The sequence below is a fragment of the Bombina bombina genome, chromosome 8 (genome assembly GCF_027579735.1).
Source record: "Bombina bombina isolate aBomBom1 chromosome 8, aBomBom1.pri, whole genome shotgun sequence".
Classification (NCBI taxonomy): Eukaryota; Metazoa; Chordata; class Amphibia; order Anura; family Bombinatoridae; genus Bombina; species Bombina bombina.
In genome coordinates this window covers 36,611,429-36,625,969 of record NC_069506.1, presented here as the reverse complement: position 1 = coordinate 36,625,969, position 14,541 = coordinate 36,611,429, and the positions used below count along the sequence as shown (strand labels likewise).

Below are 14,541 nucleotides of genomic sequence, written 5' to 3'. Positions count from 1 at the left end.
GTAATAAACTGCAGGAACTAAAATAAATTATAGTAACATAAACAGACCAAAATTTGGGATATTTGTAAAACAGTTTTTTTTGTTGTTGTTTTTTTTATTAGGTATGTGCATACGTTAGTTTAGTTCGCTTCCGAATGTGGAAGGAGGTGGCTGCTCGTGAACTTGGCTCTTTTCTGAACTGGATTTCTTTTTGTGAAAGTGAAACACACTAATATCTGTGCAAATCTAGATATAAGGGTATTACACTTTCACAGGAAGAAATCTGCCTCTGTAAAGAGCCAAAATCCACGAGGCGCATTCAGCGGATAACGGAAATGCTGAATGCACATACCTAGTTTTTTCCCCTAATTTTAGTTGAGAACTAGGGGAGGGGGGGATCCAATCACACCAGAATAAAGGAAATTCCATACAACTTGATTATCCTTGTTTCCTTTATAATATATATTTTAGCACGTGTGCCTGTGCACCAATAGATCTGTGGGAGTTTTTCGATATCACCAGTGAGCTTTCATATCCCACAACTCTGCACAAACTATGCAGTCCCTGTAAGTTTCAGTGTCAATATAAACAGTAGGCGCAAATCCCTGCCCGTTATCCAGTCACATACAGTGTGTACCTTCTGCTGGACTCTGTTTGTATTGTTTCCATCTATATTGCTCTTCAGATCTTCACCGCCCCCTTTTCGCAGGCCGTTCTCCCCCTTCTTTAGGTCGGCATTTTCTGGTTTGCTAAGCATCCTATGCTCCTGTGATCTGTGTTCATAGTTGTCATCTTGCTCAGATTCACTCTCATTCACATCCCAGGAAGCAGGTGCGTAAGGATGGTCTGTTCCCACTGCTGTAAAGTCTGGATCAGCACCTGTAGAGTAGAGAGCGCAGATGAAAAATGTAGCAGTAATGTAACTGCAGCAACATCTAGAAACGTCTGTGTGTGGGGAAAAAATAAATAAAAAAAAATTACATTTAAAAGGAACAGTGCACTGTAAAATAGTTTTTCCTTGGATGTGTTTATTTTTGCACTCAGATCACAAGCCAAAAAGAAAATTTATGCTTACCTGATAAATGTATTTCTTTTTTAACACGATGAGTCCAAGGATCATCTTAATTACTATTGGGAATACCACTCCTGCCCTGCAGGAGGCGGCAAAGAGCACCACAGCAAAGCTGTTAAATATCACCTCCCTTCCCTCCCAACCCAGTCATTCGACCGAAGTAAAGGAGAGAAAGGAAGTAACAAGGTGCAGAGGTGTCTGAAGTTTATAATAACCAACAACCTATCAAAAACTGGGCGGGCCGTGGACTCGTGTAAAAAAAGAAATACATTTATAAGGTAAGCATACATTTTCTTTTCTTTTAAATGACACAATGACCACAGGTCATCTTAATTACTACTGGGAATCAATACCCAAGCTAGAGTACACAGATGATACGGGAGGGACAAGACAGGGAACCTAAACGGAAGGCACCACTTCTTGAAGAACCTTTCTCCCAAAAGTGGCCTCAGCCGAGGCAAAAGAATCAAATTTGTAGAATTTTGAAAAAGTGTTGCAGCCTTGCAAATCTGTTCCACAGAAGCTTCATTTTTGAATGCCCATGAGGAAGCAACAGCCCTCGTGGAATGAGCCGTAACTCTCTCTGGAGGCCGCTGTCCAGCAGTCTCATATGCAAAACGTATGATACTCTTCAGCCAAAAAGAAAGAAGTAGCCGTAGCTTTCTGTCCCTTAGGTTTTCCTGAGAAAAACACAAACAAAGCAGAAGACTGACGAAAATCCTTAGTCGCCTGCAGATAAAATTTTAAGGCACGAACCGCGTCCAAATTATGCAGAAGCCGTTCCTTCTGAGAAGTAGGATTAGGACACAAGGAAGGAACAACAATCTCCTGATTAATGTTCCGATCAGAAACAACTTTAGGAAGAAATCCTAATTTAGTACGTAAAACTAACTTATCTGAATGAAAAATAAGGTAAGGGGACTCTTACTGCAATGCCGAGAGCTCTGACACTCTGCGAGCAGAAGAAATAGCAACAAGAAATAAAACTTTCCAAGATAACAACTTAATATCTAAGGAATGCACAGGTTCAAACGGAGCCCCTTGAAGAACTTTGAGAACCAAATTAAGACTCCATGGAGAAATAACTGGCTTGAACACAGGTCTGATCCTGATCAAGGCCTGACAAAAGGATTGCACATCTGGAACATCTGCCAGACATTTGTGTAACAAAATAGATAAGGCAGAAATTTGACCCTTTAGGGAACTTGTCGATAATCCTTTCTCCAAACCCTCTTGGAGAAAGGACAACATTCTAGGAATCCTAACTCTACTCCAGGAGTAGCCCTTGGATTCACACTAATAAAGATATTTACACCATATATTATGGTAAATCTTTTTAGTTACAGGTTTACGAGCCTGAATCATGGTCTCTATGACCGATTCTGAAAAGCCCCGTTTGGATAAAATTAAGTGTTTAATCTCCAAGCAGTCAGTTTCAGAGAAACTAGATTTAGGTGAAGGAAGGGCCCTTGAAGTAGAAGGTCCTTCCTCAACGGAAGTCTCCAAGGTGGCAGAGACGACATGTCCACAAAATCTGCATACCAAATCCTGCGAGGCCAAGCTGGTGCAATGAGGATCACTGAGGCCCTCTCCTGCTTGATTCGAACAATGACCCGAGGAAGAAGAGCAAATGGAGGAAATAGGTATGCTAGACTGAAGGTCCAAGGTGCCGCCAGGGCATCTATCAGTACCGCCTGAGGGTCCCTGGACCTCGACCCGTATCTCGGAAGCTTGGCATTCTGCCGAGATGCCATGAGATCCAATTCCAGCTGACCCCATTTGAGGATCAGACAGGAAAACACTTCCGGATGGAGTTCCCACTCCCTGGATGAAAGGTCTGCCTGCTCAGAAAGTCCGCCTCCCAGGTGTCCACTCCTGGGATGTGGATCGCCGACAAACAGCAAGAGTGCGTTTCCCCCCACTGAATTATTTTGGTTACCTCTGTCATCGCTAAGGAACTCCTCGTTCCTCCCTGATGATTGATGTGAGCCACTGAAGTTATGTTGTCCGATTGGAACCTGATAAACTGGACCGAGGCTAATTGGGGCCAGGCCAAAAGAGCATTGAAGATTGCTCTCAGCTCCAGAATGTTTATAGGAAGAACAGACTCCCTGAGCCTTTAGAGATCCCCAGACTGCTCCCCATCCTAGAAGGCTGGCGTCTGTTGTCACAATCAACCAAGATGGTCTGCGAAAGCAGGTTCCCTGGGAGAGATGATCTAGAGAAAACCACCATTGAAGAGAATCCCTTGTCTCCTGCTCCATTAGTATTTGAGGAGACAAGTCCGCATAAGCTCCGTTCCATTGTTTGAGCATGTTTAACTGCTGAGGTCTGAGGTGAAACCGAGCAAACGGATGATGTCCATTGCCGCCACCATCAGCCCGATTACCTCCATGCACTGAACCACTGATGGCCGAGGAGTGGACTGCAGAACTAGACAAGTATCAAAAATCTTCTTTTCTGACTTCTGTCAGAAAAATCTTCATTGATGGGGAATCTATTGTTTCTAAGAAAGACACCCTTGTGTTTGGAACTAAGCAGCTCTTTTCCAAATTTACCTTCCAACCGTGAGATCGCAGGAAGGAAAACAACATTTCCGTGTGGAATCTTGCCTGTTGAAAGGATGGCGCCTGGACCAGAATGTCGTCCAGATAGGGCGCCACTGCAATGCCCATAACCGAAGCACCGCCAACAGCAATCCCAGAACCTTTGAGAAAATTCTGGGAGCTGTAGCAAGACCAAAAGAAAGAGCCATAAATTGGAAGCGTTTGTCAAGAAAGGCAAACCTTAGAAACTTGTGATGATCCTTGTGAATAGGAGCATGCAGGTACGCGTCTTTTAAATCCACTGTTGTCATGAATTGACCCTCTTGGACCAAAGGAAGAATGGAACGAATAGTTTCCCTCTTGAAGGACAGTACTCTGAGGAATTTGTTTAGACTCTTGAGATCTAAAATTGGTCTGAAGGTTCCCTCTTTTTTGGGAACCACAAACAAATTGGAATAAAATCCCCGCCCCTGTTCCTGTATCGGAACAGGAACTATTACTCCCAGGACAGAGAGGTTCTTTACACAGTGTAAGAATGCCTCTCTTTTTATCTGGTCTACAGATAATCTTGAAAGCAGGAATCTGCCTCTGGGATGAAAACTTTTGAACTCTTGTATTCCTGGGACACAATGTCTACAGCCCAGGGATCCGGAACATCTCGGACCCAAGCCTGAACGAAGAAGGAAAGTCTGCCCCCTACAAGATCCAGTCCTGGATCGGGGGTATGCCCTTCATGCCGTCTTTGATTCAATAGCAGGCTTCTTGGATTGTTTCCCCTTATTCCAAGACTGATTGGGTCTCCATGATGTCTTAGACTGTTCCTGCTTGGAAGCGGAAGAGGAAGAATTTCCCTTGAAATTTTGAAAGGAACGAAAATTACTCTGACGTCCCTTCTGTTTGTTTCTCTTATCCTGCGGGAGAAGATGACCCTTACCTCCCGTAATATCAGAAATTATTTCCATCAAGCAAGGTCCAAACAAGGTTTGTCCCTTGTAAGGAATCGCTAGAAGCTTAGACTTGGAGGATACATCCGTAGACCAAGGTTTTAACCATAAGGCTCTGCGTGCTAGAACAGAGAAACCTGAAATCTTAGCTCCCAGTTTGATAACTTGAAGGGACGCATCTGTAATAAAGGAATTAGCCAATTTAAGAGCTTTTATCCTATCCTGGATCTTATCCAGGGAAGTGTCTGTCCTAATAGCATCAGGCAATGCATCAAACCAACATGCTGGCGCACTGGTAACTGTAGCAATGCACACAGCTGGTTGCCATTTTAAACCCTGGTGTAAATATATCTTTTTGAGTAACCCCTCTAATTTTTTTGTCCATAGGATCTTTAAAAGCCCAACTATCCTCTATGGGTATAGTAGTTCTCTTAGCCAGAGTGGAAACCACTCCTTCCACCTTGGGGGCTGTTTGACAAGCCTCCTTGACAGAGTCGGCTATGGGGAACATATGTATAAATATAGGAGATGGAGAAAAAGGGATACCCGGTCTCTCCCATGCCTTAGTAATGATCTCAGAAGCTCGGTCTAGTACCGGAAACACATCTATCAGGGAAGGTACCTCGAAATATTTGTTAAGCTTACTGGATTTCTTAGGATTAACAACGACCGTGGAGTCGCTGTCGTCCGATGTAGCTAAAACATCCTTAAGCAGCAGACGGAAGTGTTCTAGCTTAAACCTGAAGGATACTACTTCAGTATCAATAAGAGGAATTACACTGTCAGAATCTGAAATTTCACCTTCAGATGCTACTACGGTATCCCCCTTCTCAGGCTTCTGGGAGGAGGCATCCGCAATAGCAATAACTGCGTCAGAAACCTTGCTTACTGAATGTCTGATTTTCCTCTTACACTTTCCCTGTAACATAGGAGAAGCAGACAACGCATCTGAAACGGCAGAAGACATGAGAGAAGCGATGTCTTTTAAAGTAACGCCAGCAAGAGCTAGAGAGGAAACGCAGGGCACTGCATGTGAGGTCAGAAAAATTTGGGACGCTTGAGGAGAAAGCTGCGGCATATATTGAACATTGTCTTTAGATTCCAGAACAGCATCCTCTTTAGAAAATGTTGGCTCAGAAAAAAATCTATCCCTGTAGCTTAAAGTCCTCTCAATACATGAGGAACAGAAAGGGATTGGTGGTTCCACATTGGCATCAAAACTTAAGGAACAAGTGACATTTTGTAAGGCCTCTTGGTCCATTCTGACTCACAATGAAACAATTTTTCAGAAAAAGTAAAAATCTTTTAATAAAATCAAATATACAAAAAAACGTTACTGTCCCTTTAAATTTAAACAGTAACTTTTTTTCCTTTTAATTATTTATCAAGGCTAGACAGGATAGAAGGCTAGATTAACACTGCAAAGCACCTCTACACCTCAGCAATACTTTGCTGAGGTGCCTACCTGACCACCTCTGAAACCTCTGAGCAGGAGCCATTCCCACACTGTCAGATCCGGCACTCGTAGCAGCAGAAGAGTACAGTCTCTGTCTAAATGTGCATACGAGTTATGAGATGCGTATTAGAAAGAGGTCACATAAGAACTTCACCCTCCGTTGTCAGAAGTGAAGGGAAAAAGGCGCGCATACACTATTGCCGCCTCCTCTTGTCCCGCGCATTGTGGGCGTAGCCAATGTAACAATCTCCCGTTCTGTATACTTAATAAAGTAAATGCCGGAAGATATATTCACCACCAAAAGCATTACCTGCCCCAGTGCCTGCGACTCTGCTGTCCCATAGTGTCTCCTGATAACAAGGATAATTTATGTATTATAACATAAAGTGCCCATTTCTTAATAAAGGCATCCTTATATGTCCCTCATATAAAGTAATGTGCCCAACTTTTTCCGAATTCTGTTATCCCAGAAAATCAAAGTCAGCACTTAGCTCCTCTTCTGCCTGACAGCAAGGCAGGTCCCAGGTTTGAGAGGTCCTCTCCCTCACATGGGCCTGTGACAAAAAGAAAGGACTGAGTAAGACTTCTCAGTTTTTCAGTTAGGGCAGCATCAGTATATAGGAAGCGCAGTGAGAATTATGTCCCACAAGTTCCCATTGCTCTAAAGCCACCACTGCTCTACTGAAGAGACTGATATGGACTACGGCTACACTCTAGGACAAAGCAGCACAATCCTGTACTACCTTAAAATAATAAACTCTTGATTGAAGAATCATTTTCTAACACCTAATTTACCACCTCCTTGCTCTTAAAGTGAAGGTAAAGTTTTCATGTTTTCAAGACATTAATGCATCATTGGCTAACATAATAAGCTGTTTGCTAAATTTATTCCATTTTATATCACATATTTCTAATTTTTTTTACTATAGTAAGCTGCCTACCGTTAGCGTGTAAACTCCACCCCACCTCAGCTTCTGAATTTTTTTTTATGCTGTTACGTATAGAGCGGTCCCACCCGCTCTATGCGCATCTCCAAAGCTCGTACACGACGATCGTAAGCATTGCGCATGCGCAAACCTTTGATTTCTATGACCAATGCGCATGGCTGTTCTGAGACTGTGTTTGGTGCGAGCCGTTCAGTGTCCCTGGGGGTGTGTTTGTGATGTCCAATCAGCTCGCTGGAATTGCTGACAGGCTAAGCGAGTGATGTGCAGGATAGCCTGAGACAGAGTCTTCCTAGCGAGGTGAGTACTGCAGTGGTACCTCTGGAGCCGGTATGAGACCGGGTGAGTCCTTGGATGTTCGCCAGGAAACAGTTATCGTGAGCTGTGCAAACAGAAGTTAGTTTGTAGAAGTCCGTGTAAGAATTAGTTAGTAAGGCTTCAATCTGAAGGTCTTGTGAGTAAATCTTAGCAAGGATAAGTAAGGTGAAATTAAAGTACAGCACCCAACCCAAACAGCAACATAGCGCTGAAGGAACAACTATACAGTGTTCATTCAGTGCTATGTCGTGCGATTGAGAGATCAGCAATTTTTTTTTGGACCGGACACGTTTGTAACAATATTTGCTGTAGGTGGTCCGAATTAAAGCTACTACGCATGCGCGAATGGGAGCGCGCGCTGGAGTACAAGATGTAGAATAGGACAGTAGCGCATGCGCTTTTTGAATAGTAGGCGGGTGACGTAGATCCACGGCCGCCTAACGGCCAGAATTTCAATTGGTAGTTTGAAGAATGTGATCAAGAGGAAAAACAAAAAAAAACAAAAAAAACGGTTGATTGTTATCATCTTAAAAACATAATTTATGTAAGAACTTACCTGATAAATTCATTTCTTTCATATTAGCAAGAGTCCATGAGCTAGTGACGTATGGGATATACATTCCTACCAGGAGGGGCAAAGTTTCCCAAACCTCAAAATGCCTATAAATACACCCCTCACCACACCCACAATTCAGTTTAACGAATAGCCAAGAAGTGGGGTGATAAAAAAAAGTGCGAAAGCATATAAAATAAGGAATTGGAATAATTGTGCTTTATACAAAATCATAACCACCACAAAAAAAGGGCGGGCCTCATGGACTCTTGCTAATATGAAAGAAATGAATTTATCAGGTAAGTTCTTACATAAATTATGTTTTCTTTCATGTAATTAGCAAGAGTCCATGAGCTAGTGACGTATGGGATAATGATTACCCAAGATGTGGATCTTTCCACACAAGAGTCACTAGAGAGAGAGGGATAAAATAAAGACAGCCAATTCCTGCTGAAAATAATCCACACCCAAAATAAAGTTTAACGAAAAACATAAGCAGAAGATTCAAACTGAAACCGCTGCCTGAAGTACTTTTCTACCAAAGACTGCTTCAGAAGAAGAAAATACATCAAAATGGTAGAATTTAGTAAAAGTATGCAAAGAGGACCAAGTTGCTGCTTTGCAAATCTGATCAACCGAAGCTTCATTCCTAAACGCCCAGGAAGTAGAAACTGACCTAGTAGAATGAGCTGTAATTCTCTGAGGCGGAGTTTTACCCGACTCAACATAGGCAAGATGAATTAAAGATTTCAACCAAGATGCCAAAGAAATGGCAGAAGCTTTCTGGCCTTTTCTAGAACCGGAAAAGATAACAAATAGACTAGAAGTCTTTCTGAAAGATTTAGTAGCTTCAATATAATATTTCAAAGCTCTAACAACATCCAAAGAATGCAACGATTTCTCCTTAGAATTCTTAGGATTAGGACATAATGAAGGAACCACAATTTCTCTACTAATGTTGTTGGAATTCACAACTTTAGGTAAAAATTCAAAAGAAGTTCGCAACACCGCCTTATCCTGATGAAAAATCAGAAAAGGAGACTCACAAGAAAGAGCAGATAATTCAGAAACTCTTCTGGCAGAAGAGATGGCCAAAAGGAACAAAACTTTCCAAGAAAGTAATTTAATGTCCAATGAATGCATACGTTCAAACGGAGGAGCTTGAAGAGCCCCCAGAACCAAATTCAAACTCCAAGGAGGAGAAATTGACTTAATGACAGGTTTTATACGAACCAAAGCTTGTACAAAACAATGAATATCAGGAAGAATAGCAATCTTTCTGTGAAAAAGAACAGAAAGAGCAGAGATTTGTCCTTTCAAGGAACTTGCGGACAAACCTTTATCTAAACCATCCTGAAGAAACTGTAAAATTCTCGGAATTCTAAAAGAATGCCAAGAAAAATGATGAGAAATACACCAAGAAATATAAGTCTTCCAGACTCTATAATATATCTCTCTAGATACAGATTTACGAGCCTGTAACATAGTATTAATCACAGCGTCAGAGAAACCTCTTTGACGAAGAATCAAGCGTTCAATCTCCATACCTTTAAATTTAAGGATTTCAGATCCTGATGGAAAAAAGGACCTTGTGACAGAAGGTCTGGTCTTAACGGAAGAGTCCACGGTTGGCAAGAGGCCATCCGGACAAGATCCGCATACCAAAATCTGTGAGGCCATGCCGGAGCTACCAGCAGAACAAACGAGCATTCCTTCAGAATCTTGGAGATTACTCTTGGAAGAAGAACTAGAGGCGGAAAGATATAGGCAGGATGATACTTCCAAGGAAGTGATAATGCATCCACTGCCTCCGCCTGAGGATCCCGGGATCTGGACAGATACCTGGGAAGTTTCTTGTTTAGATGGGACGCCATCAAATCTATTTCTGGAAGTTCCCACATTTGAACGATCTGAAGAAATACCTCTGGGTGAAGAGACCATTCGCCCGGATGCAACGTTTGGCGACTGAGATAATCCGCTTCCCAATTGTCTACACCTGGGATATGAACCGCAGAGATTAGACAGGAGCTGGATTCCGCCCAAACCAAAAATCGAGATACTTCTTTCATAGCCAGAGGACTGTGAGTTCCTCCTTGATGATTGATGTATGCCACAGTTGTGACATTGTCTGTCTGAAAACAAATGAACGATTCTCTCTTCAGAAGAGGCCAAAACTGAAGAGCTCTGAAAATTGCACGGAGTTCCAAAATATTGATCGGTAATCTCACCTCCTGAGATTCCCAAACTCCTTGTGCCGTCAGAGATCCCCACACAGCTCCCCAACCTGAGAGACTTGCATCTGTTGAAATTACAGTCCAGGTCGGAAGCACAAAAGAAGCCCCTTGAATTAAACGATGGTGATCTGTCCACCACGTTAGAGAGTGTCGAACAATCGGTTTTAAAGATATTAATTGAGATATCTTTGTGTAATCCTTGCAACATTGATTCAGCATACAAAGCTGAAGAGGTCGCATGTGAAAACGAGCAAAGGGGATCGCGTCCGATGCAGCAGTCATAAGACCTAGAATTTCCATGCATAAGGCTACCGAAGGGAATGATTGTGACTGAAGGTTTCGACAAGCTGCCATCAGTTTTAGACGTCTCTTGTCTGTTAAAGACAGAGTCATGGACACTGAATCAATTTGGAAACCCAGAAAGGTTACCCTTGTCTGAGGAATCAATGAACTTTTTGGTAAATTGATCCTCCAACCATGATCTTGAAGAAACAACACAAGTCGATTCGTATGAAATTCTGCTAAATGTAAAGACTGAGCAAGTACCAAGATATCGTCCAAATAAGGAAATACCACAATACCCTGTTCTCTGATTACAGACAGAAGGGCACCGAGAACCTTTGTAAAAATTCTTGGAGCTGTAGCAAGGCCAAACGGCAGAGCCACACACTGGTAATGCTTGTCCAGAAAAGAGAATCTCAGGAACCGATAATGATCCGGATGAATCGGAATATGCAGATATGCATCCTGTAAATCTATTGTGGACATATAATTCCCTTGCTGAACAAAAGGCAAGATAGTCCTTACAGTTACCATCTTGAACGTTGGTATCCTTACATAACGATTCAATATTTTTAGATCCAGAACTGGTCTGAAGGAATTCTCCTTCTTTGGTACAATGAAGAGATTTGAATAAAACCCCATCCCCTGTTCCTGAACTGGAACTGGCATAATTACTCCAGTCAACTCTAGATCTGAAACACAATTCAGAAATGCTTGAGCTTTTACTGGATTTACTGGGACACGGGAAAGAAAAAATCTCTTTGCAGGAGGTCTCATCTTGAAACCAATTCTGTACCCTTCTGAAACAATGTTCTGAATACAAAGATTGTGAACAGAATTGATCCAAATTTCTTTGAAAAAACGTAACCTGCCCCCTACCAGCTGAGCTGGAATGAGGGCCGCACCTTCATGTGGACTTAGAAGCAGGCTTTGCCTTTCTGGCTGGCTTGGATTTATTCCAGATTGGAGATGGTTTCCAAACTGAAACTGCTCCTGAGGATGAAGGATCAGGTTTTTGTTCTTTGTTGAAACAAAAGGAACGAAAATGATTATTAGCTCTGTTTTTACCCTTAGATTTTTTTATCCTGTGGTAAAAAAGTTCCTTTCCCACCAGTAACAGTTGAAATAATAGAATCCAACTGAGAACCAAATAATTTGTTACCCTGGAAAGAAATGGAAAGTAGAGTTGATTTAGAAGCCATATCAGCATTCCAAGTCTTAAGCCATAAAGCTCTTCTAGCTAAAATAGCTAGAGACATAAACCTGACATCAACCCTGATAATATCAAAGATGGCATCACAGATAAAATTATTAGCATGCTGAAGAAGAATAATAATATCATGAGAATCATGATGTGTTACTTGTTGCGCTAAGGTTTCCAACCAAAAAGTTGAAGCTGCAGCAACATCAGCCAAAGATATAGCAGGTCTAAGAAGATTACCTGAACACAGATAAGCTTTTCTTAGAAAGGATTCAATTTTCCTATCTAAAGGATCCTTAAACGAAGTACCATCTGACGTAGGAATAGTAGTACGTTTAGCAAGGGTAGAAATAGCCCCATCAACTTTAGGGATTTTGTCCCAAAATTCTAATCTGTCAGACGGCACAGGATATAATTGCTTAAAACGTTTAGAAGGAGTAAATGAATTACCCAATTTATCCCATTCTTTGGAAATTACTGCAGAAATAGCATTAGGAACAGGAAAAACTTCTGGAATAACCACAGGAGATTTAAATACCTTATCCAAACGTTTAGAATTAGTATCAAGAGGACCAGCATCCTCTATTTCTAAAGCAATTAGAACTTCTTTAAGTAAAGAACGAATAAATTCCATTTTAAATAAATATGAAGATTTATCAGCATCAACCTCTGAGACTGAATCCTCTGAACCAGAAGAGTCATCAGAATCAGAATGATGATGTTCATTTAAAAATTCATCTGTAGGGAGAGAAGTTTTAAAAGATTTTTTACGTTTACTAGAAGGAGAAATAACAGACATAGCCTTCTTTATGGATTCAGAAACAAAATCTCTTATGTCATCAGGAACATTCTGCACCTTAGATGTTGAAGGAACTGCAACAGGCAATGGTACTTTACTAAAGGAAATATTATCTGCATTAACAAGTTTGTCATGACAATCAATACAAACAACAGCTGGAGGAATAGCTACCAAAAGTTTACAGCAGATACACTTAGCTTTGGTAGATCCAGCACTAGACAGCGATTTTCCTGTAGTATCTTCTGACTCAGATGCAATGTGAGACATCTTGCAATATGTAAGAGAAAAAACAACAACATATAAAGCAAAATTGATCAAATTCCTTAAATGACAGTTTCAGGAATGGGAAAAAATGCCAAAGAACAAGCTTCTAGCAACCAGAAGCAATGAAAAAATGAGACTGAAATAATGTGGAGACAAAAGCGACGCCCATATTTTTTAGCGCCAAATAAGACGCCCACATTATTTGGCGCCTAAATGCTTTTTGGCGCCAAAAATGACGCCACATCCGGAACGCCAACATTTTTGGCGCAAAATAACGTCAAAAAATGACGCAACTTCCGGCGACACGTATGACGCCGGAAACGGAAAGAATTTTTGCGCCAAAAAAGTCCGCGCCAAGAATGACGCAATAAAATGAAGCATTTTCAGCCCCCGCGAGCCTAACAGCCCACAGGGAAAATAGTCAAATTTTTGAAGGTAAGAAAAAATGAATAAATCAAATGCATTATCCCAAATATGAAACTGACTGTCTGAAAAATAAGGAAAGTTGAACATTCTGAGTCAAGGCAAATAAATGTTTGAATACATATATTTAGAACTTTATAAACAAAGTGCCCAACCATAGCTTAGAGTGTCACAGAAAATAAGATTTACTTACCCCAGGACACTCATCTACATGTTTGTAGAAAGCCAAACCAGTACTGAAACGAGAATCAGCAGAGGTAATGGTATATATAAGAGTATATCGTCGATCTGAAAAGGGAGGTAAGAGATGAATCTCTACGACCGATAACAGAGAACCTATGAAATAGACCCCGTAGAAGGAGATCACTGCATTCAAATAGGCAATACTCTCCTCACATCCCTCTGACATTCACTGCACGCTGAGAGGAAAACCGGGCTCCAACTTGCTGCGGAGCGCATATCAACGTAGAATCTAGCACAAACTTACTTCACCACCTCCATCGGAGGCAAAGTTTGTAAAACTGAATTGTGGGTGTGGTGAGGGGTGTATTTATAGGTATTTTGAGGTTTGGGAAACTTTGCCCCTCCTGGTAGGAATGTATATCCCATACGTCACTAGCTCATGGACTCTTGCTAATTACATGAAAGAAATATAGCTTTTATACGGCTATAACTATTTCTAAGATCATTTCATACAGGTTGATGAATGAAACTCATATTTATTTGTGACATATAATTGAATTCTATTTCGATATACAGGTAAGTTTACCTTCACTTTAACGTAGGCAAAGAGAATGACTGGTTTGGGAGGGAAGGGAGGAGATATTTAACAGCTTTGCTGTGGTGCTCTTTGCCACCTCCTGCAGGGCAGGAGTGGTATTCCCAATAGTAATCAAGATGATCTGTGGACTCATTGTGTCATTAAAAAGAAAGTAATATTTTATTGCTCAAGCGATATTCTAGCTATAGCGCAAGTGCACTTAATCCCTCACACAAGAGACTTCTGTGGGGGTGCACTGAAAAACGTATGTCAGCTATTGTTCAAGCCATAAGCTGAAGATGCGAGAACCTCCGCTCAAGTAGTGGAGTTCTTCACTTACATTTATACTATGGTTGGTATTGAAATATAAAAACACTGCACACACACTATGTGGCCCCAGGGCTTCCTATGTGATCAGCTGAGCAGTTAATGAACAGAAATGAGAGGTAACAAGGTTTAATTAGAATACAAAATGGTTTTAACAGCCTGCATGGGAACCAATCAAGCTTACCTATGATTTTAAATGTATCTATAGAGTGGCTTAGAACAGGGTTCTTCAAGCTTTTTCTCCCCCCAAGACCCAGTGCCATAATAGCAAATACCTTTGCAACTCTATTTTCATGCTTGTTCTGAAAATGTCTGAAGTAATATACAACAAGATAGGTGCAATTTTTCGTCAAAGTAACTAAAATGTGTGCGCACTTTATTCCTGGATTGTAGTTACACTTGACTATATAACACACACTCAATCTCATACAACACACAC

At 41.3% G+C, this 14,541-nt stretch overlaps 1 protein-coding gene across 1 annotated transcript in view; it reads right to left on the bottom strand.

The window, feature by feature from the left end:
* OTUD3 (OTU deubiquitinase 3) overlaps positions 1-14,541 on the bottom strand; it is a 64,794-nt gene that overhangs the window by 664 nt on the left and 49,589 nt on the right. The window contains exon 5 of the mRNA XM_053690923.1: positions 617-982. Coding sequence (XP_053546898.1) covers positions 617-982 — 366 coding nt within the window. The remainder of the gene's footprint in view (positions 1-616; positions 983-14,541) is intronic.